Consider the following 23175-nt stretch of genomic DNA (forward strand, 5'->3'; position numbering starts at 1 on the left):
ACTATCTTATATTACATGATTTTGTACCACAGCCTATATTGAGCTCAGTTTAGAATGCTGTTCTGCTTGATCTTTTGCTACTGTTGGTACAATGTTAAAGAAAAATCTAAATTGCCATCTCCCCTGTTTTACACTAGGATTCTTAAGGGGGCAGAAGAATCCTAGCAGTGGTAACTGGTTGAGGAGTAGAAGAATAAAGCAGAGGGCAAATGAAGAATAACCACTCTTGCCATTGGAAGATTCATTAGCAGGGAGAGAATAATTACATGTTACCAAAAAATAAAATAAAGACGGAAGCGGACTTGGCCCAGCAGTTAGGGCATCTGTCTACCACATGGGAGGTCTGTGGTTCAAATCCCGGGCCTCCTTGACCCGTGTGGAGCTGGCCCATGCGCAGTGCTGATGCACGCAAGGAGTGCCGTGCCATGCAGGGGTGTCCCTGCGTAGGTGAGCCCCATGCACAAGGAGTGCACCCCGTAAGGAGAGCCGCCCAGCACCAAAGAAAGTGCAGCCTGCCCAGGAATGGCACCACCCACACGGAGAAATGACACAACAAGATGATGCAGCAAAAAGAAACACAGATTCCTGTGCTGGTGACAACAACAGAAGCGGACAAAGAAGATGCAGCAAAGAGACACAGAAAACAGACAACCAGGGTGGGGGGGAAGGGGAGAGATAAATAAATAACTCTTTAAAAATAAATAAATAAAATAAAGAGAAAGCATAATCAATAGGGAAGCAAGTAGTATGAGAACCACATTTTAATTCTAAGAACATGAGATAAGCTAATGACTAGGTTTTAAATTTTGGGATATGCATTATGCAAATGGTGGCCACCATAGTCCCAATACTGATCTGCTGGATTAACCCATGCATGATGCAATCCCAGCAGCTTCTCCACACTATTCTACTCCACGTATTTCCTACTCTTCATCAGCTGACCTCTCTCATACATAAGATAAGCATTGTCATCAAGACTGAGATAAGCTACAATCCTGACCAGAAAATATTCCAGCTCTCTAAACAACTTTCCTATTAACCCATTGTCTACATTGTTATCTTCCTGTCTTCTATGAGACAAACTCTGAATTTCTTTTCAGCAGTACTAATTCATAAATCTGATGTGCCCTTGGGCACAGTAGAAAATTCTCCCTGAGGACCTTTATTGTGGATAGATGCTACTCTCTCTCATTTAATAATAAGAATGTGGGCTATTTTCTCCTTAAAACAGCTGAGTTTCAAAACAGCTGAGTTTCAAGGCTAGTTGCAATGGGGTGAAGTATGTTGGTCACATTAAACATTACACACAGCTATGTTCACCTTGAGACTCCAAGTATAATTTATCATCTGTTTCATGAATCAAGGCTGTGGCCTGGTTTACTCTGAAAGTAATGACATCAGACTGGGTAACCTTTTACTTAAAGAAGATTTTAGGTTATGCTGGGCACAAGCATACTGTTTAATAAAAACATCTTACAGGCTCCTCTATTAGGAAAACTGCTTATGGCTATCCACATCTAATGTTGGCTGTGGAATTGAGAACACTAAAATATCTCTCACCAAGACTGAGGGACAGGCTGCAAGAGAAGAGGGATTACTTCAGATCCTTTTTTAAAAAAATTTTAAGCCTATCTCTTATATACAAATGATGTCAGAAACTTAAAAAATTACCAAGCTATATACAAATTAAAATATATGAATATGGAAATAGTTTCTAATCACACATTTAAATAGCACATTGATGTAATTAATGAGTAATTAGAGAAATAATAAATATATCTTTTTAATATATTACACATTAAAGTTCTCATCTTTTATAAATATCTTTTAATAAAGACTTAGATTATAAATATTGTTTAAGACATTTGAAAAGTTAACACTATTTTCCTTTATATAAAAACATATTTTTTATGAAAAAAGGTAAATCACTTTCATCTATGTATATTTTTAATCCATGCACTAAAAGACTAATAAGAGTATTCAATTATTTCAAAGTTTATTTCTTCTTTATGAATATCTATATAATCATCATAATAACTAATTAGGGCTATCCCTCTAAATTTGTCACAGTGGAATGGATAACTGATATTTTCCTTTTTGAACTGTTACTTGTAAGGAGTATAAAGGAGAAACTTTAAAATTTGCAAAGCATTGACAATAGGGTTGACCAAGGAACACATTCTTCCTCTAATAAGGGATGGCCCTGAAACCTACAAGCTGTAACCTGCCTGACAACTTCCAAGAACTGCCCCATGGACCTTTACTTCAGCAGGATCCCTGAATCTTAGGCAGAACAACTAGTGGCATCACTATTATGGCTTTTGGTGTTGTTTTCAAGAAACACTTAGGGAGCAGGTGTGGCTCAGGCAGTTGAGTGCCTGCTTCCCAGTTCGGAGGTCCCAGGTTTGGTTCCTGGACCATTAAAACACACACGCACGCACACACACAAAATCCCACAGAGGAGCTGAGGTAGCTCAGGGTTGAGTGCCAGCTTCCCACATATTGAAGTTCAGGGTTCAGTCCCAGCCCTGGTATCTCAGGAAAAAAAAAACATTTGAAATTTTTAAAAAGACTCTCATGAAAGAAAATATGGAAGCCTTGGAAAGTTCCCTTTTGCATTAGACCCAAATAAGCATTATTCTTTAGAGAATGTCCTTGGCTATGTAGAGTAAATACATTTCTTTTTCACTAGCAGGCAAATATTTCATTCTCTGAGCAACTGCAATGCTATATTCCTTTGTAAAGTAAGCCTGACCAGAAAATGCTCACTAAGGAGGTACAAAAATATGTAGAGATTTATTTCTTAAATGTTCTGAGTACTGGCAAAGATGGGTGCCTCTTTCAATCCATACTCAAATTATGCTGGCATATTTAAAACATATAATCACACGTATCCATATTGTCATCTCATTGAAAACTGAACCCATTTCCTTTTTCACACAGAAATGTTATTTTACAACCCTCTGAATTAAGTTCACTCTGTTGTCCTAAAGCAATGCCTTGGTTGGTAATAGACTGAGACTTCACACAAGAGTCTGCCAACCCATAAAGGACATAAACTGTGAAATCTGGTTAGGTGACATGGATATAATTCAAAGCTTCCATACAAATAAAAATAAAAAATTTAAGAACAAACAAAAAAAGGTCAGCATGATCTAAAGACATGTTTAGCTAATGACACGTCTCTTTGCCTCTATTCTGAAGAGTGATAATTTTCTCACAATAATAGAGTGGCAGTAAAACGCCAGGGTATGTCATCAAACTTCACCACATTATTTGAATTCCACCCATGGCTTTCTGTTACTGGAATCCTTTGGTCTTCGCCTTCATTATGCATATTTGTCTTCTCAAACTATCTACTGAATATCCTGAATATAAAGAAAACAACATTTTCCCCCAACATTATTCTTTTGGAAAGGGGTTTGGCCTTATCTTCCAGTCTTTACAAAAAGGTTCCTCTTGCGTTCACTTTATTTCAAGTCCATGTATTCTTTGGGTAAGTTGCCCTGACCTGAGACAACCTTGATAATAAATACTAGTAGTTTGTGAGGCTTTATGAGTGTCATCTAAAAGGACGAGTAAAAGACGGTCCACATACAGGTGCAGTTGAAAAGGAGCCTTTAAAGCACTACAATTAAGGCTGGAGATTACAAAAGATGCATCGACACAAGGAATTTTTAAAAGTACGCTCCCTAAGGTACAAATGGGCTCCTGGTGCTTGAGACAGCATTTCCTGGGACAGGAATGATCATGGATTCAGAAGTGCTATGTCTGACCACTCAGGTGGAAGGAAAAATGATGTGCTCCAGAACACTGTGGTAGATAACTCTAAATATGCTTTGGAGGTGATTGGCAAGGACAAGTGAAATGTTTGAATAAAGTGTTCTCATAAAATATAAATAAAAACAAAGGAATATTTCTAAATTATTGTGAGACTATAAACCTTTGCAACTAAACTAACGAATATTAAAAGCAATCATTTGGGTATTTTACCAAAAAACTCTGAAAATATATATATTCTAGACGGCAAAAAAAAAAAAAAAAAATTGGGGGTCTGCTCACCAGGCATTTCCTTCAACTTGGGATCACCTTATTTTGGGGGCTCATCATGTAGTCATTTCTATCAATTTATTTTTTGACGGAGGTTTGCAAGAAATCTTATTTTAACTGAGTTTGTATGTTCCATACTCTTTTTTTTATCAAGTACTAAAAATACTCCTTTCCAAGAAGTTCTACATATAGAATGTGACTGTTTTTGTGTTGGGAGGACGTAAAGGAGTAGAGCCCATTCTAAAATTTTGAGATATAAAAACATTCAGTACCATACTGTGTAATATTATTTGCTTTTATCAACATACTTGCAAAGAGCAGCTGTCTCGTAGGCATCTAAATTGTTGGTCAGCACGAGAGGGTAATTTGGCAACAAGTGGAGAGTCGCCCATCAGACGCTGGAATGTCTGGAGCAGTCTACCCGAATGGAGCAGAGTCAGCATAAAACTTGTCTGTCCCAGGCTCCATCGAAAAGTTCAAGAAAGTGAAGCACCAAGAGAAACTCAGTGTAAGACAATGGCAACTGGAATGGTTATTGGTACAGGGAGGCACCAGCCATATCTGCTTTCATGCTCAGATTTATGAACCACATGCTCAACACCGAGGACAATAAAACGTCTGTATCATAGAGTGCTGCAAGGGAATAAGGGGGAAAGGCGAGGAACTGTCTTTTGAGTTACAACAGAAAAGCTTTTTCAGAAAATTAATTTAATGAATAAAGAAGTGGTGACATGGATAATCTGCAAATATATTTGAAGCTTAAATGGACTAGTAGATTATCTGAGTATAATTAAACTACGTGAACTAATAATTTTGTGGAAAATGTTCATTATGTGAAAAAACTGCTCCACCCTGCCTCCTTTTTTCTTCTGCTTCTCCAACTGAAAGAGCTCAATTGCTTTACACATACTCTTAAGATATTTTGCTTTGCCCTGAGATCACTGCAAGGGAGGAAATCATTTACAACAAAAATAAACATTAATTAAAAAATGAAAATATTCTATACCTGAGAAATCTGCTGCTAAGAGATCTACTGCCTTTAAAACCTTCACTTGTAAAATGCCGACATCCTTCATATCTTTCAGGGAGTTCTGCAAGCACTGAGGGGGAGAAAAGGAGTTCAAAAAACGAAAATCACTTTCCAATATAATATGTATTGCCCTAAAATCCTACAGGAAGTACATTCTAGATTTATCTTCACCATTCTCATTAAACTCTTGGGCATTATGTTATTTAACAGGAGAGTTAAGTAATCACAGTAGCCAGATTAAAAGAAAAGTGGCTGAGACATCATTAACTATAAGTTCAAAATAAACAAGTTACAAGCACCAGCAATCTACTTTTAACACCACTTCCTTGTGGCAGCACAGATAGTGCACTGGGATAAAGTGTGTTGAAATACATCCATTCCCTTTTCCTCCTCCTTTCTCTTTATTGGAATCTTTTGGATTACCCTAAGAAGGTAACATTATTCTGACCCAGTCAGTACTGATTTTATGCATACCAGAAGTCCAAACTTGGACAAGTACTTAGCAGGTATTTATTACCACTAGAAGAAGAGTAGGGATGGAAATAAAGTGAATGTTCTGATCTGTTTTTTCCAGTTCATTAAATAAGAGATTGAGCATCTATCATCCTATACCCATGTTGCCTTTCATCTTAATTTGCTTGAGCCAAAGCTTGAATAAATATCTTCTGGTAATTGTTAAGCATATTTAACAATATTCAGATGCTTGTGTACTCAGCATACTTAAATTGTGCATAAGAGATACAGGCAGATGAACGTTCTTCTCATGCCTCCAGAACACATCCACCAAGAAAGACGCTGGTTTGCAACTTTCAGAGAGTGTTTCTGTCATCATAAAACAGACATCCAGCAGCCTGTGATAAGCAGACCCTTGGGATTTATGGAAGGCTAGTAAAGGCCTTGTTACTTAGGTCTTTCAAATTGAATAACTAAAGTTTAAAAATAGTTAAGGTATGCATAATCTAATTATGCACGAGTCCTAAGTACTTTCAAAAGCTGCTTCTCTTATTTTCACCCGAAAAAGCTGAGGTTTACAAACTAAGGTGAAAACATTTGAAATAAAATACTTCAAGAATTTTAGAGGCAGAAGCTCCTTTAAAATTTATCTAGTCTTATACAACCTAAAAATTAAATTCAGGGCCTCTGTAACTTGCTTGGCTTTGCACTGCTACAAAGTGGTACAGTACAAACCTGAGGCTTTTCTTTTATACCCAAACACAGAAGACAGCACTGTTCACTTCTAACGTGCCACCATGGCCAACTTGCTAGCTAAGAAATAGTCGCTATTTCCGTTTTGATCACAGCCTCTTGAAACATTCTTTTTTCAATTCACTTCTCAGATCCTGGGACATGATTCAAAGCAGACACTGAGATCTTATCTAATGTTACCTCATAAAGACACAAAACTCCTCATGCATTTGGTAAGTTTTGCAATTTATCCATGGGAAAGTTTGGGGAAAGTTTTCTTTTTCACCAGTGAATTTTCATTTGCTTACTTAAAGTCATCCGAGGAAATATGAATGGTTACGTTTGGCAAGGTTTCTTTAGAATATGCCAACATTGCATACAGCATCTGTGTTGACAAGAGATGTGTGGCTATCTTTTATATTCCAAAAGATAAAGAATTATTCAGTTAATCAATACACCTGCAGAGTGAAGGATTCTGGAGGCACTGAAATTTATGCAGAGAATGATATTCTCGTTAAACAGGGATTCATCTCTGCTTAATTTTCATGCCACCTTCTTAAAACTTGTCAAAACGTGTGGCAATAAAATAAATGTATCGATTTACAAAGAAGAGAGGATAACAAAAGAATGCAAAAAAAAAAAAGGCACCTAGGAAGCCGGAGTTAAAAAAAAAAAATGAAGCGGACAAAGCTATTCCACTTTAAAATGCTGAGTGGACTTTTAAGCACACTGCAGCTACTTAGGCAAAAATCACGTACCGCTATTATCATGCAGTGTAGTGTACAACAACAATCTTTCATGCCTATTTAGTGCTTTGCTTTATAAAGCACAAGCACTTTCTCATTCGATCTTAAAAGGTTCTAGAAAGATATCTATAACTTTGCAAACATTAGTGGTTGGTAAAAAAGTTACTTTTGCGAATTTATGATAAAATCCCTATTCCCATACGTAGGTATGCTGGACAAGAGTTTGCTTTAGTTGCGGATTTCAATTTTCTCTGAAGACTTTGTAAAAGCAAAAGTTCAAAGTACCTTTTAAAATAGCAAGGCAAACTCTAGTCTAATTCCACCTACTCACTAATGCATTAACCTCTGGGTCTGATATCTTGTTTGATGATATACACAATTAAACTTTGGACAAAGATGTCTTCTTAGGCAGTTTTTTCAGTTCATACACTTTATTTCCACTCAAGAGTGGGTGTGGGGCTGGGAGCAGTGGAAGCAGGCAAAGCACTCACATATCGCTGGGAAATCTGCTTTCTTTCACCAGGGTCTGCCAAGGGGCAGACACACAGATCAGAGACAGAGACTCCTGCACAGGGGGTGAGTGTGACCAGCATCAGCAAAGTCCCCAGACAGCTCTCCAGCGGCAGCTCTAAACAGTTGGCTTGCTTGAGTGGGAGCGCCGCGATATCCACTTTACACCTAGAGTATTTTCACAAATCAGAGAAAGACAAGTGATTAGCTCAAGGCCACTGTGGAAGCTCCAAAGCAACTGATTTTTATTTCATCATCCCAGAAACCTCACTCGGTCTGGGCTCTGGTTTATTACTGAGTGTCCCCACAGGGCAGTGAGGGTTACAGCTGTTCCCCTGGCTCATAATATTCACTCTCAACCTAACACACTCTAAAATTAAGGAGATGACAAGGTAAAGAAATAAAAAAGAAGGCAGCATCTGGGGATGGCAAATGAAAAGAGACCCTGGTCTTGGCCAAATACGGTCTGCAGAAAGACAATGAGATTTTAAAAAAAGAGAAAGAAGAAAGTTTCAAACATTAAGCTTTACTAATGAGCGTTCTCTATGGCTTCTCTGGGCTGTGCCCTTTATGAGTAAAGAAAATAAAGGATGTGGTTCAAAATAAATAAATAAAAGACGACGACGAAGAAAAAAGACGAGAAATTCAAGAGTGAGTGCACGCACTAATGGAGAAATCATTTTCTCCCTGAATAATGCCAACTGGCAAGTTTTATTTAAGGAAAAGTGTTAAGGTGTTTTCCTAACAAGGCGCAGTTCCGCAGGGTTCCCCTAGGTGGGCTTCTTTTGGACAAATGGAGCATGAAGTGCTGTTGATTGATCCCATTTCAGCAGCACTGGCAGAGAAAGCTGTACCCATCTGCTATAAATTGCATGTTTTCCGCCTCTTAACAACCAATGTTCTTGGGATGTTGAAAACCTCAAATAATACGTTTAAATACAGAAGCAAGCATGGAAAATGTGGGCCGAGGTGCTAGGTCATATATTTGCTTTCCCACGGAAAACTCTGAGTTTGCCTGGACCACACACCTGTTTCTGTACCCAGGTGGGTGAAGTAGCAGGGGTAGGCTGTAGTGGGGAGGAAATGGGCAATGGTGGGTGGTTCCTTGATGTAAAGTTATGGGTTTTTTCCTTTCAAATTAATTTATTCTCATTTTCTCTCCATAGTTATTGAATACAGTTATTATTCAAGACTTGAGAGGGGGAATGGTAGCACTGCCTCTTAACAATGCATGATAAGGATGGATTCTTACTCTAAACTCTACAATGGATTTTGTATATTCAGATGATTAGAAATAGGTAAACTTACATAAAGCAGAAACCTGGATATATAGGTTAAAAATTCCAGTTTAATGAATTTAAGTGAAAGCATGCAAGCAGCAACAAAAAAGAAGAAAACTCCATCAAGCTACAAGTCTATACTAGCTTTTCCTACAGGATCAAAGGCACATTGTGCATACTAATATGTGTCTATAAAATTAAGAACACTTGTGTATTTCTCTATTTTCGAATTACCAAAAGTGACCCAGTTAGCAACGTGTCACATGTAATAAATTCATCAAGTATCTCTACTGGAGACAGATTACAAATGAGGTACTTTTCAAATAATCCTCCAAAACGTGAGTGAAAACAAATGTATTCTGTAGCAATAAGGAATCTTTTAAAACTAGTTTACTACTCTATAAAAAGAAAGAATTATAAAATATTTTTATTTCATATATAATGATGTCAGTGAGGAATTAAATTTGCTTGGAAAGAAAACAAACGCTGGTGCTTTAACTGTGGCATTTCTACAAAATTAAGTACTCACAAATTTATAACCAATATTGCAGTAGTACAATTCATCACTAAGCATTACGTTGCATTGTTATAAACACTTTTACCTAACACAGCTGTTATTTACATTTCATAAGAAAGTTCTTTGGTGGTCACTTTAATTAGCCCAAATTAACAATAACTTATGGCACATTCTTTGAAATACCATTAATAATGACAATTTATCCTTGTCCTTTGCATGTTTACTTTGTTGTGGTGGCAGTGGTTTTGTTTTAAACAGCCAAAAGTTATTTAGAGACAAGACCTCTGACAGCTAATAATGTTTGAGAGGTCAAAAACAATGCATGATTAGGCAATGATAAAAATTTTTCTTGGATATTCAAAATGGATCCAACATTAATTCTCAAAAGTCATCCAAAAATGCTGTGAGAAATAGTATCAAATTTAGAATAACGGAAAACTCTCCTGGTGACTGCTTAAAGACACAACTTACTGGAACAGAGCAGTTTATTATTTTAAATAAAAGTTGAATCACATACCAAACGAAATGTGGAGTGAATATTGGGTTTCTTCTTAGAAAATACACATGTTCACAACCTTTTCAGTTATTTCTGTCCACTGTGAAACTTTTGCACCTATCTCACATTTAAAGATGAGTTAGGTAACTAGAAAAGAACACCTGCATGCAAAATAATTTCACCTTTCTGATCTATGGTTTAAAAGGCTATCATGGGAAATGGACTTGGCCCAGTAGTTAGGGCATCCGTCTACCACACGGGAGGTCCACGGTTCAAACCCCGGGCCTCCTTGACCCGTGTGGAGCTGGCCCATGTGCAGTGCTGATGCGTGCAAGGAGTGCTGCTGCGGCACGCAGGGGTGTCCCCCGCGTAGGGGAGCCCCACGCGCAGGGAGTGCACCCGTGAGGAGAGCCGCCCAGCGCCAAAGAAAGTGCAGCCTGCCCAGGAATGGCACCGCCCACACTTCCCTTGCCGCTGACCACAACAGAAGCAGACAAAGAAACAAGACGCAGCAAATAGACACAGAGAACAGACAACTGGGGGAGGGGGGGAATTAATTAAATAAATAAATCTTTTAAAAAATAAATAAATAAAAATAAAAGGCTATCATAATGAGTATTTTCAATTAGCATTAAAACTAAAATCAACATTGATAAATGCTAAGCATCTAGACGACTTTTTCTGTGAAGAGTTAGACAGTATTTTCAATTTGTGGGCCATTTGGCCTCTGTTGAAACTACTCAACTCAGCCATCGTTTTAGTATAATGCTGTCACAGACAATGGAAACAAATGAACCAATCTGTGTTCCAATAAAGTTTTATTTACATAAACAGGCAACTGGCTGGGTTTGATTCAGGATGCCCTAATTTGCCAACCCATGACCTAGACAAATGCTAATATTTTAACTGTGGTGAATTACAGTCATGGACGTATTCAATAAAAAAATCTACAAGGTTGATTGCTAACTGCATTAAACTCATTAATAAATGTATTGGACATATTAACCTAAGAATAATTTTTAAAATTTGAACTTACTATAGTCCAAGAAACCCTGGCCAATACATCCAACCATCTGTTAATGAAAATTAATAAAGCAATAAAATGTATACTATTGCTCTTCCATCTGATAGAAACAACATGAAACACAAACACAGCACATCTATAGAACTAATGTTTTAAACGAGCATTGGAAAATTAGGTCTGTTTCCTTGGCAACGTATGTAGTTTCACATGCAGGGGGAATAAACAGGTTTTGATGATCATTCGGAAGATGGGACAGAGCAACCCTTAGCTATCAGAAATCCCCATTCCAAACCTGGTCTTAGAAAAATCAGTCAATAGGTGCTGTAATGTGATGCGTTTCTCATTATGGAAATAAAAACATCAAAGTCACTGATGTACTCCTGCCTAGAGAGGAACTGCCATCAGTTCATTTGCAGGAGATGGAATACAATGTCTTTGTGACCTCATCGTGCCTTCTTTTGGAACCACAACTGGAGGTGACACCACCCACCCTCTGTGTTCCTTTCCATTTCTCAGAAGTGAAGCTCTCTCCCCCCTCTCTAGGCAGTTTCTGTGCCTTCTTCCTGGTAAACATTTCCCCCAATGTCCATCTCAGGCTATCTACCATTCATCTTCCAGGTCTCAGAGTAGACCTTGGTTTTCCAAGGAGCCACCCTCTACCACCTGGGAGCCCAGGTTCCCTTCCATAGCATCCTGATCTACAGCGCTCACCCCAGAGCTGTCACTCTCTGCTTCTTTCAGTAGCCCAGGTGAGGACAGAAGCCATAGCTGTATTATTTTCCACTGAACCCCCAGTACTTAGCAGGCTGCCAGATATGCAGTGTGCTCTGCAGTCAATGAATAAAATGAGCAAACAAATGAATGCCAGGGGCAAAATGAAAACAGCGAAAAGTAAAAATAATCCAAATGATAAAGTCTGAGCTTTTAAAATTTTCCCAATCTCCATTTCCTCCCCTGTGTAAGAAAGGAATTGAAACAAATGTATTTACTAGGTGATATATCAAGATTGAAAATTCCATGTTCCTACTACCTTAAGAAAACAGGGACTAAATCTAAATTGTCCCCCCCCCCCCCATCTGCAAAGGATCTATTTTAAGGCTAGCCTCTCTAGCCCACAGGCAGCTCAGGTGTTGATTTAGCATTGTCTGACCTCCTGTTCACTTCTTTCTCCATTAATCCCAAAGCATTTTAATGTTTTAATTCAACACATAATTTCACCATATCAGTCAGCCAAACCTGCTCAAGTTTTACTTGTCATGATAGCTTTTAACCTCGTATTCATTACCATAATTCCATGTTTTATATTACAGACTGGTCAGCTTTTAACTTAAATGCAAGGGGCAGAAAAGAGTGCTATAGTTTTAAAAGCTGTAAATCTCAGAGGCTAAGGAAGCGGGGGAACAGGAAGAAAACTGTGAATGTGTCAAGCCTGGCTGTAAAAGCAGATCAACGACACAGGGTGCAATTTGTCCAGAGAAATACTCCAGCCCAGAGTCTCCACTGCCTCTAAGTCACTAATAAACGGGGGAAATGTCAAAGTCACTTTATAAGACACCATCTGGGACTAAAGACAGAACGTGAGGCAGGACAGTCAAAGTTGGCTTGCGGAATCTCATCCTTAACCTTTTTAAACTAAATTAAGTCTAGCATATCCTATATCAGGTCCATCTCTAGAATCACCTGGAAATGTAAACTATACTTTAAGAAAATGATTATTTTGAAGTGATTCAGGCTACAAGGGAATAATCTGTATTCAGACCGTTGTCATATTGTTCAAAATTGAAGCTCATTACATTTAGCTCTTAACCCTAATTCTTATTCCCCCAAACATTTATTATTCCTGGACCATTGGTGGACTCTAAGATCAGATTCTCTGCCTTTTGTTTTTGTTTTGCCTACAAAGAATCTCTGGGCTTTGTAAGAACCATCGTTTTGGGTTTGATGAATCTGCTCAAGCAGCTTTCCTGCCGCCAGCAGCCAACTTTCTTCAGGAGTTTTCGGAGGCTCAGCGGCTAAACACAGAATTACCACATAACCCAATAATTACATGTGGCTCAAGAAAGCCTGGGGGAGTTTGCCCACAAAGCCATATTTTAACTGTCACCAAGCTAGGAACCACCATCACTGTGATTTCTCTTCACATAACCACGATTATTACCCCAGCCTTCTTCAGCCATAGCTGTGAAATCCCAGTATTGCTCCAGCTAACTGGCAGGGCTCAGTTCATAAGTCAACAGATGTCCTCCCTATCATGTTCTCGAAGAGTTCAAATCTAACTTCTATGAAAAAAGACAAAAAATGCCACACTGTTTTGGAGAAAAAAAAAAAAGGTTAGAGTTTGCTCATCATGTGTTATTTACTGCATAATTTTAGTTGCAAATAGTGTGGGGATCTATAGCTACCATGCAGAAAAATCTCAAAATTAAAAATGACAATATTACCTACCTTTTCAGTGCTCAAAAAGTCCTAGGTATCAAGTAGATGGCCAGAAGAATGGTGCAAGTTGGCCAGTGTCCCCATGTGGTAGACTGAACTACGTACCCCTTTGCCCTTCAAAGGATACATTCTTATAATCTTAATCTTAGTCCACATTCCAGTGTATGTGCATTTATTTGTAAATAGGACCTTCTGAAGATGTTACGATTAGTGAAGGTGTGGCTGACTGCAATAAGGTAGATCTTAATCCATATTACTCAAACCCTTATAAAGAGAAGACTCCAGATGCCAAGAGTCAGAGAAAGCCACAGAAAGGAGTCAGAAGCCAGAAGGTAACAGAAACCAGAAGAACTGACACAGAGCGGAAGAGATCACTTTCTGACAGGAGGCTGAGATGGAAGTCAAGGGACTGCAAGCTAGTAACACTGCAGACTTCAGGGAGAAAACAAGCCCTACCAATACCTTGACTTTGGACTTTCAGTCTTCCAAAGCATGAGCCAATAAATTGTCATTAAGCCAACCCACTGTGTGGTATTTGTCATAGCAGCCCAGCAAACTAAGACACCCCATTTTACAGACAAAGAGGCAGACTTTGCAAGTGAATGTGTTACCCAAGGTCATGTAGCAAAGCAATGGTATGGCTGTAGTAAGCCAAGGATGTATGACTCAAAGGCAGGTATTCCTTACTTCACATCAAACTGTCTATGAGGGGAAGCTTCATTGAAGAAAATTTCCTCAGAGAGGCCATGTAGAGCTTGAAATTACTATCTTCAAGGAATTCTCCAAAAGCAAACATGAAATAAGCCTTAGGAGGCATTTAAGATTCACTTATACTGTGTAAGAGCCTGCTAAGGCAAAAGGATGTTTTCCCAACATTCAGAAAATAAAATAACTGAGGCTTGGGATTAAGAAAATAAAAGAAAGGACATATGAAAAAAAAAGGTTGAAATATTTTAAAGGTAACAAATTAAGTTACAATTCAGTTATATACATATTACCACAATTTCTCCTTTAAATCTGAGGTGGAATATATATTTTATAGTAGGTTTTGCCCCACCTGGAAGTTTGCAGAAGGGTTCTGTATGTTCTGTTATGTTCTGAAGCCAGCTCCCGAGAGGGAATTTTGTTATCTTTCATACCTCAGGAGAGGAAAAAGGAAAAGGATACCAAAAAAAAGATCCTTTTTAAAAATCTATGTAGAGGAAGGACAGAACGGCCACTAGCACAGGTATATTTCTAAGTTACAAACAGGAAATAGCTATAATAATAAATGAACATGCAAATGACAAAACATGGAGAAAAAGGGACATCTTAAATTATTATTTTTTTCTCTGTGAAACAGCCTAACATTCGTTCGGAAAAGCATTTCCTATTATGTAAAGGAAACATGGCAGCACAATGACATGAGAAATGGAGGAACATTATTCTTTGCACCTACCAAAATAACACGTTAGCTATCCATCAAGGGAGGCCCAAATTCCCACTGTCCGGATAATACTTTGGGGACACAGAGTTCTCTGCATGTGTGTGACCTGTTGTTGTTCCAAAGGCGAGTGCAAAGTTTCTGAACCTCGCACCATCAGGACCGGCAGAGTGCGGGTAAGCCATGATGAGTGCTCTGGTACCAAAAAGTATCTGAGATATCTGTTACCCTGTAGGGTGGAGTAGGGAGAGGCACAGTCTGGCTGGTAAACTGTTAGGGCAGTATGTAGTCAATGCTGGACCGCAGGAGGACCTGCAGGTGCAGCAGGGGGCTGGGCAAAGTCTGGTTTGCTATCTGAACATGGGACAGCTCCTACCAGGTAAGCACAGAATTGAGGATGAGGGCACTGTGAAAAGCAGGGCAACCAAGGCTATGACATGAGGACAAGGTGCAGAAGTGCCAACTGGTGGCAGCACTACTCCTCAGGGGGATTCAGAAATGCACAGTGAAGTGTGGGTATGATGTGTGTTTGTTTTTCACACAATAACTTGGCAAAGTAACTGGCATGGGGCAGGTGAGGTCCAGGGTTGCTACACACCCTGAACCATGCCAGACAGTCCATGCAACACGATGCCTCTTTTGAAAAATAGTACCAAACTCCCCACCCATCAGTCACAGGATGAGCTACTGATGATAGCAGAAACAGCTGACACTGTGTGCTGGACACTGTGCCGAGTATTTTACATGCAAAAAGCACTGCACAAGGTCCTGGGTGAGCTGCATCTAATCCCATCTCTGCCTATAAATTCCTAACTGCTGGAAAAACATTTCATTTCCCTGGGTCTCAACTGTAAAATGAAGGAATTAGGCTAGATGAGTGGTGGTCAAGCTTTAGTTTTCAACAATAAAACCCTTCCTTAAAAGGAATTTTATGTAGAATGGCAATATCTAATCCAGACAAAACTGAGATGCTCTGGCTGCAGGCAGAGGAACGGGGAGGCACCTCCCATTCCTCAAGCATCTCCTGGAATCCAGGGTTCCAGAGAACGTAGTCTAAAAAATACCAGGCCAGCAGCTGTTGAGCTGCTTATGTTCCAAATCTAGGGTCTGTATACAAGTTGTATGTATATGGCAGGAGCAAAAGGCAGTGGTTTGGTGGAAAGAACTTTATCTTTCAAAACAGACAGAGTGCTGCCCTTGCCGTACACTCACTCCAGGAAAATTTGTGGCCAAGTCGTTTGTAAATCTCTTGGACTCCATTTCGTCATCTATGAAATAAGAATAAAGCCACTAATTTGCAGGACTGTTCTGAAGATCAGAGATGACATATGCTTCCGCCAGCATTCTCTAGGCATCTGCTATGTGTCAGGCACTATGCCATTTAATCGTATTCTTCACCATACCAAAAAGAAGCTAAAATACTTAGACTATTGTCAGTTATATGACTGAGTCTCTCAATTAAGTTGGGGAGGTCCAAAGCAAAGGAAATGAAATAAAATAGATTTGGCCTCAACAGATTTCATTATAGTTTGCCACAAAATTCATCCAGGACATGAGAAAGTTTCAATCATTTAGGACACCTAAGCCTATATTCTTACTAAATAATATGATATCTTACAAAGCAGCAAAACAACACTATAGGGCGTACTGTTAATGTATTTAAATATTCCCAAATAGTCTGAGATGGCATATAATCTTTCTTTAAAAAATTCCCAATAGATAATGGATGGCATTTACCAATTCAAAAACATAACAAACCAAAACAAGCTTTCTCCATGTTAGGGTTACATGTCCGGGTGACATATGGTTCCTTGAAATAGTGAAGGCAGGATTTACATTAAGCCCAAACAGATAAAGATAATGCCTCTGAACCAGCCCCATTCCAAAACAAGCTCCACGCCCGAGCCCACCATGAAGAAAGCAGAGCAGACTCACGTGCCCAGACGCTCCTCGTGCTTTTTGCTGTCCTTTCCCCACACTTCAATGTCCAAAATGCCCATCCTGTCAGAGAAGTAGTGAAAGTCAAACTGTTCCCGCCACTGGGGATTTGCACTCTTACACAGTGTCTAGAAAACATGCGGTTATAATATTTATTTTCTTAAAATGTTATTCATTGCTACAGCAGCTACACATTAATTGCATTTCTAAAACTGCAGGGGGCTCATTATCACGTGTCAGCCCCTTCTAAAGTAAAACTTTCCTTTATGGAAGGAAGGGGATTCCCAAGTGCTCAGGAATTTGAAAACCATCACTACTCTTTTAGCTGCCCTCCATATCCAATCATTCACCCACCAGGTTAGAGTTCTGTCACCCCATAAGAAATCATAAATAACATATATGTCATGCATAGACATCAACAGACATTTTACAATTATTCTTTCTCTCTTACAGAAGATAATATGTTTGGTTAATCAATCACAAGTCACATTTTTATTGGTATATCTATTCAGTACTGACTTAAGATTTATATAAATTAACAGTTTGGGGACTGTGAGGTGCATTAAATAAGAAATCCATAACTTGTACAGTGTTGCCTACTTTTAAAATCTGAGGTACTAAATCCAGTTATTAATATTAGAATAGAAGGGAGATAGGAAATTCTACTGCAGCCACACTTAGAAATTGATAGGAGTGGTTTGAAAACTCCACAAGTGTTTCTGTATTCTCCAAGAATTATTTCAAATTGCCTATGTGTTTGGTTCATTGGCGCTTCATTTAGATAGAGATCCAGTTTGTGGCTAAAATGTGAACAAGAATGGGGGCCATCAACTATTAGGCTGAAAGGACACAACATCAAATATGAAATCATAGCACCAAGTAGTCCTGCTTGGGAAAACACTGACAACTCAGACCCCCAATTGTAGGCAAGGTCATGTAAAATAATTTAAGCCATTTTTTAAAAACCAGGCTTAATATATGAGATGGCAGAATTTAGAAACTCAGAAGCAAAAAAAAAACACTGTCAGACCACAAATTAAATGCAGTACTCCCCAAGGGAATCTGTAACAGATACTGGACTAATTCTACCCTTCACCTTAGTCCAAAGGACTAAGTGCATTTAGAGATGAATAATTTTTCTATAAATCCTGAGCCTGACCCCAGTTGGCTCAAGGAATTGTAGCGGGGAGACATGGTTACCGTGGATACGCTCACTGTAGGTACAGCCTGAAACTACCCGGTTAAACTAATTATCTGCATATTTCTGGCATAACTTGCCTTCAATTTTTCACATTTCTTATCAACTATTGTACATTTTGAGTCTCAATTCTCTACTCTTTGTGCTAGAGTAAATGAAATCTAATATATTTAATATTACACTCAAAATCGTGCAGAGAGAAAACCTCTCTCTGCCCTAAATCACTTTCCAACTTGTCTGCATCTGTTAATTCCTGTAGACTGGAAAGCCTGAACTGCAAAAATCTTCTGGTCTATTTTCAAAATCTTCCACTGATTTTTTTTTCCTATGTGGCTTTTGGCAAGTACCATAGCTTTCAAGTGTCATAGTTCCCTCAATCCATTAAACACTGGAAATATGCCTGTCTGACAGTTATGTAAAACTAATTAATTACCACAGTTTGGAAACTATGTTTTTTTTAAATAAAAGCCACACAAAATTACTAAGATTAAACTTTAAATAGAATTTGGATTGGCAGATTAAGATGATCAATTTTAAAGTGTGTTCAAAATGCCTTTACTTTTATTCAAAATAAATTACTTTTAAAACTTTAGATCATTTATTTTTTTTTAATTGTAGCAAAAAATAGTATAACTAGATGCTATCATTTATGCTAATACTAACAAGAGAAAGTAAAGCATGCATAATTTTGAAAATATTGTAGTTTTCTTAAATACTTGAATACAAATATAATGCATTCCACTATTGTTCGTTTGTAGGATTTTGAAAAAGTTCTACTATCCTTTTCCCTCATCCTATCAAGCATGGTTTACTTCTTTATAAAATCCAAATACATGACATATTCAAATCTATTATTTAATAAGTTTTCTCCAGCTTTGAGTTACTGCATTAAAATAAATTTTCCTAAGCAATCAAAATACTTCACATACTTATTGACTGTACATATATGATTATTTTGTTTTCTGGGGTGATCCTAAATATGATTAGGAGGGTTAAAAGTGAATTACTTCTATTCTTGTGAAATTTTGAGTAGAACAACATTTTTTTCATCATTAAATGAATTGTGCTCCTTATGGAATTGCTAGGACTTACCTTACTTCTGTACCTCTGATCTCCCAGTTTTAACTGGACAAACATCTCTGTCATGTTTCCTCCTGAGACATTCTTTCCTTCCAACAAAGTTATACTTATAATCCCATTCCAGAGCTGGTTCTTTTTCAGGGATTCTGAGAGTCGAAGGTTGCGTATCAAAGAAGACTAAAGCAAAAAATAGAGATGACATGTAAACTTGGTTATAATTCTTAAGTATGACTTTGGTGATCAAAGAAATGCCAGTTTTCAATATTTGATAATAGACATCACTCCCTGTCTGGTGAAAAGTGCCTTTATTAGTTTCAAAAACCTACAATCACAGTTTTGTGGTTTCCCTCTTAAGCAATGGACTTGTAACAATATAGCAAAAGATGAATACAAACAAGATCTACCTTTGGCTCAGGCCTGTACTCCCATAGAGATGTGCTCTCTGGTAAGAATCTTTAACCTGGGTCTTTGGTTATTTTAATAGCAGGAAGGGGAGAAAGACATTCTGGGAAAAAGAAATAGAAGAAGGCATTGCTTTGCAGGGCAAACTAACATCAGGCATTTAGGAATCATGGCTTTGAATTTATCCTTCACATTTGAATTTGTCCCCACATCCCTTTATTCTGAAATATGGTGAGGAGGGTTAAAAGTAAGTTAGGAAAGTGGACTTGGCCCAATGGATAGGACATCTGCCTACCACATGGGAGGTCTGCAGTTCAAACCCCGGGCCTCCTTGACCCGTGTGGAGCTGGCCCATGTGCAGTGCTGATGTGCTCAAGGAGTGCTGTGCCACACAGGGGTATCCCCCGCATGGGGGAGACCCACGTGCAAGGAGTGGGCCCTATAAGGAGAGCTGCCCAGTGTGAAGGAAAGCGCAGCCTGCCCAGGAATGGCACCGCACACATGGAGAGCTGACACAACAAGATGACACAACAAAAAGAAACATATTCCCAGTGCCACTGATAAGGATGGAAGGGGTCACAGAAGAACACACAGCAAATGGACACAGAGAGCAGACAACTCTGGGGGGTGGGGAGGGAAGGGGAGAGAAATTAAATTATATTACTCATGCACGGTCTCACACACACATACCTTAAACAGAACATAGAAAAAGGCAAGCATCCCCTATTATTAAATTATAAAGGAGATAAACACATTTCGTTTGTTTTTTATTTCAATTATGTAAATTTTCAAACATACAGAAAGGTGGAGAAAGAAAAGTACAATAAACCACCATATACTATTCAGCAGCTTCAAGAGTTTGCCAATCTTATTTCATCTATTCCTTCACTATTTTTTCCTGCTAAAATGTTTTAAAGCAAATCCCACATTTGGTTTCACACAATGACCATGCCATCGTCAAACACAATGGTTTCCTTACTATCATTAAATCCCCAAACCATATTCAGGTTTCCCTGATGGTCTCAACAATGTCTTTTCACAGGTAGCTAGTTGGAGTTAGGATCCCCACATGATCCACAAGATGCGTTTAGTTGGGGGAGTTATTTTCATTCTCCATTCAGTAAGTAAAATGGCATAGGCATGGACTTCGTTATTTGAAGGAGAAATAAATGGGCTGGAGAATGTAGATGGCGCCAAGTATCATAGAAAAGCAATGAATTTCTAACACTGTATATTCATTCCTGTCATTTGCTCAATATATCTACAAGATCATTTAGACACCAATTCGTTCAGATAGCAGTTAGTCACAATTTATCACAATAAATGGGATGTCAGTACCATATTAATTTAATACCAGTGTACTTCACCCAACACACATCACTCTATCACCCTTAATAAATGATGCAACACTATACCAAGGTGACTTTGTAGATAATTTTATAACAACCTTAAACAAAATACATATAAGAAAATATTTACTCACAAATTGCATATCCTTACTCTTTTCTCTTGAAACATACAAAACACACATACACAGAGAGAGTGAGGTTTTGGAGGTGTTGAGACAGAGCAGGGAAGGCAGATGGGGAAAGAACTTTAAAAATAAACAAAAAAGGAGCCTCTCTTCTGGGAAATAACAGTCCAATATTCTTAATTTCTCTTTGCAGTTGGTTCTGGATAGGATATAGTCAATAATGAAGGCTAACGATATAGTTAAGAGTAGGTGATTTTACATTTATTAAAACAACATAACCCATCAGGATGGATAGACAGATAGGTAGATAGATAGACATATATATGTGTGTGTATATGTATCTATATCTATATCTATATGCAGCTATATTAAATATACTTTATAGCTTATTAGGCACATGGGCTGAAAAAAGTCCCATCTTTAAAAAGAAAATGAGATTTTGATTCATATACCCTGCCCGCAATTCCTTTTAAAAATTTTGCTTCTTAAAGTTTGAATTGCAGACCAAAAAGCTAAAGCATGACCTATCCCATGGCCATGTTTCAAAGTTCCGACAGATATATTCCTCCCTAAACACTGCAACTATTTCAAAATTCTTTTTATAAAGAAGGGAGTAATGTCCACAAGGGATCAAAGGGCATCCTACAGTCTGGCAATTGCCTAAGAAAAATGGCAGTGCTTCCATGAAATATGCCCTAAAATAATTTTGCGGCTTGGTATGTCCTAATTTCAAATTGGATGTTTATCTTGGAAAGGCTTCTATCTAACTTGTCCATAAAACAGCCCCACTTAGCTCTATGAGCTCTGTGAAAATGGAATCCAAAGCTGGTTATTAAGGGGGCTGAGAGATAGGTTCCATATGGCAGAACAGCATGGGAGGGCAGGGCTGGGGCCGACATCAGGCACAGCTTGGCTGGAGCTCCTGATCTATCCATGGACACTCGTTGCATTACACCATAACATCTGGATTATTGCTTGTAATGTCCCTGGGAAATATCCACTTTCCATCAAAGCCTTTATCTATCTCAGTTGGACTTTGAACATTTTAGTATTTAACGCGGTCATGTTTGATGTGATGGACTTGCTCTTTGCTGTCCAAGATTTTCCCCCCCTACTAAAGACAGGGTGGGAGAAGAAAGTATTTACTGCACCATTTGCAGATAGAAGAGAAAACACACACACACCCTTTTTTAAAACTTCTTTCACCCTAAATATCTCTGTAAAACTCACTATCAGGTTATCTCTAAAATGAAGTTTCATTTGCAAGCAACATATCTTGGTGTGTGTGGATGTGTTAAAGAAGTTTCTTAATAACTTTAACATTTCTCTTCCATCCTTGATGCTTGCCATGATGGCTTAAGAGCAGTGAGTCTGTAGGGTTGGGGGTAGGTCTGGGCATCCTGTGTGCTCTACTGCAGAGTTGGGCTCTCCAAATCTTTTGTGCTCTCTTCAAACACTCCCATTCTCCCCACAATAAATCGTCTCATCTGCACTCACTCAGTTAGCGGAATGGCTCAGGTTTTCATGTCTGTGCCGGAGTCTGTAAGTGAAATTTGTCATCTTAATGCAGCTTGGAATGTGAAAGGAGAGAAGGAAATTACCCATCAAAGGGGAAGCCTACCCCACCTGAACCGAAACAAACACCAGGAGATAGTGCAAAGCTTCTGGGTCCTGACCCTAATTTCTCAGCAGACATAGTGGGTAAAATATAGCCCATAAGGGTTTTGTTATTTTTCTCCTTCCTCCCCAAGGATCAGAACCTTTTACTCTTTCTATGTTGATTCATTCATATTCTCTCTCCTCCTCCAGCCCTCACCCTACCAAATCCACACCCATTTTTTAAAATAAAGAAGCACACATACTAGTTATTAACAGTGAAAGCAAGCCACGATGTTTAATTAAGAAACATATTCACTTTCATAAAAATGAAACAACTTAAAAACATTAGTTTACTCCTGGGTCATAACAGTCCCATAGATAAGAAAGGGAAGGAGACTGGAAGTATAAGCAGTAGAGCCTCAGCTCACTTCAAAAAGGCAGAGAATCTTCAGAGTTTCTGATCTAGAAATAGATTCTCAAGAAAGGGAATGAGGGAAGCGGATTTGGCCCAACAGGTAGGGCATTCACATGGGAGGTCCAAGGTTCAAACCCTGGGCCTCCTGACCTGTGGATGTGCTGGCCCATGCACAGTACTGATGCACGCAAGGATTGCCCTGCCACTCAGGGGTTTCCCCCGCATAGGGGAGCCCCATGCACAAGGAGTGCGCCCCATAAGGAGAGCCGCCCAGCGTGAAAAAGGTGCAACCTGCCTAGGAATGGCGCCACACAAAGAGAGTTGACACAACAAAACAAGACACGGACTCCGGGTGCCACTGACAAGAATACA

The 23175-nt window shown here is 38.7% G+C and overlaps 1 protein-coding gene across 5 annotated transcripts in view; it reads right to left on the minus strand.

Annotated features, from left to right (window-relative positions):
* The window catches only part of MCTP2 (multiple C2 and transmembrane domain containing 2), a 258051-nt gene that overhangs the window by 109836 nt on the left and 125040 nt on the right, over positions 1 to 23175 (minus strand). For all 5 annotated transcript variants that reach the window (XM_071214337.1, XM_058294644.2, XM_071214338.1 and 2 more), the window contains 4 exons: positions 18926 to 19090; positions 16633 to 16763; positions 7503 to 7689; positions 5057 to 5150 (listed from right to left, as the gene is read on the minus strand). In XM_071214337.1, coding sequence (XP_071070438.1) covers positions 5057 to 5150; positions 7503 to 7689; positions 16633 to 16763; positions 18926 to 19090 — 577 coding nt within the window. The remainder of the gene's footprint in view (positions 1 to 5056; positions 5151 to 7502; positions 7690 to 16632; positions 16764 to 18925; positions 19091 to 23175) is intronic.

The sequence above is a fragment of the Dasypus novemcinctus genome, chromosome 3 (genome assembly GCF_030445035.2).
Source record: "Dasypus novemcinctus isolate mDasNov1 chromosome 3, mDasNov1.1.hap2, whole genome shotgun sequence".
Classification (NCBI taxonomy): domain Eukaryota; kingdom Metazoa; phylum Chordata; class Mammalia; order Cingulata; family Dasypodidae; genus Dasypus; species Dasypus novemcinctus.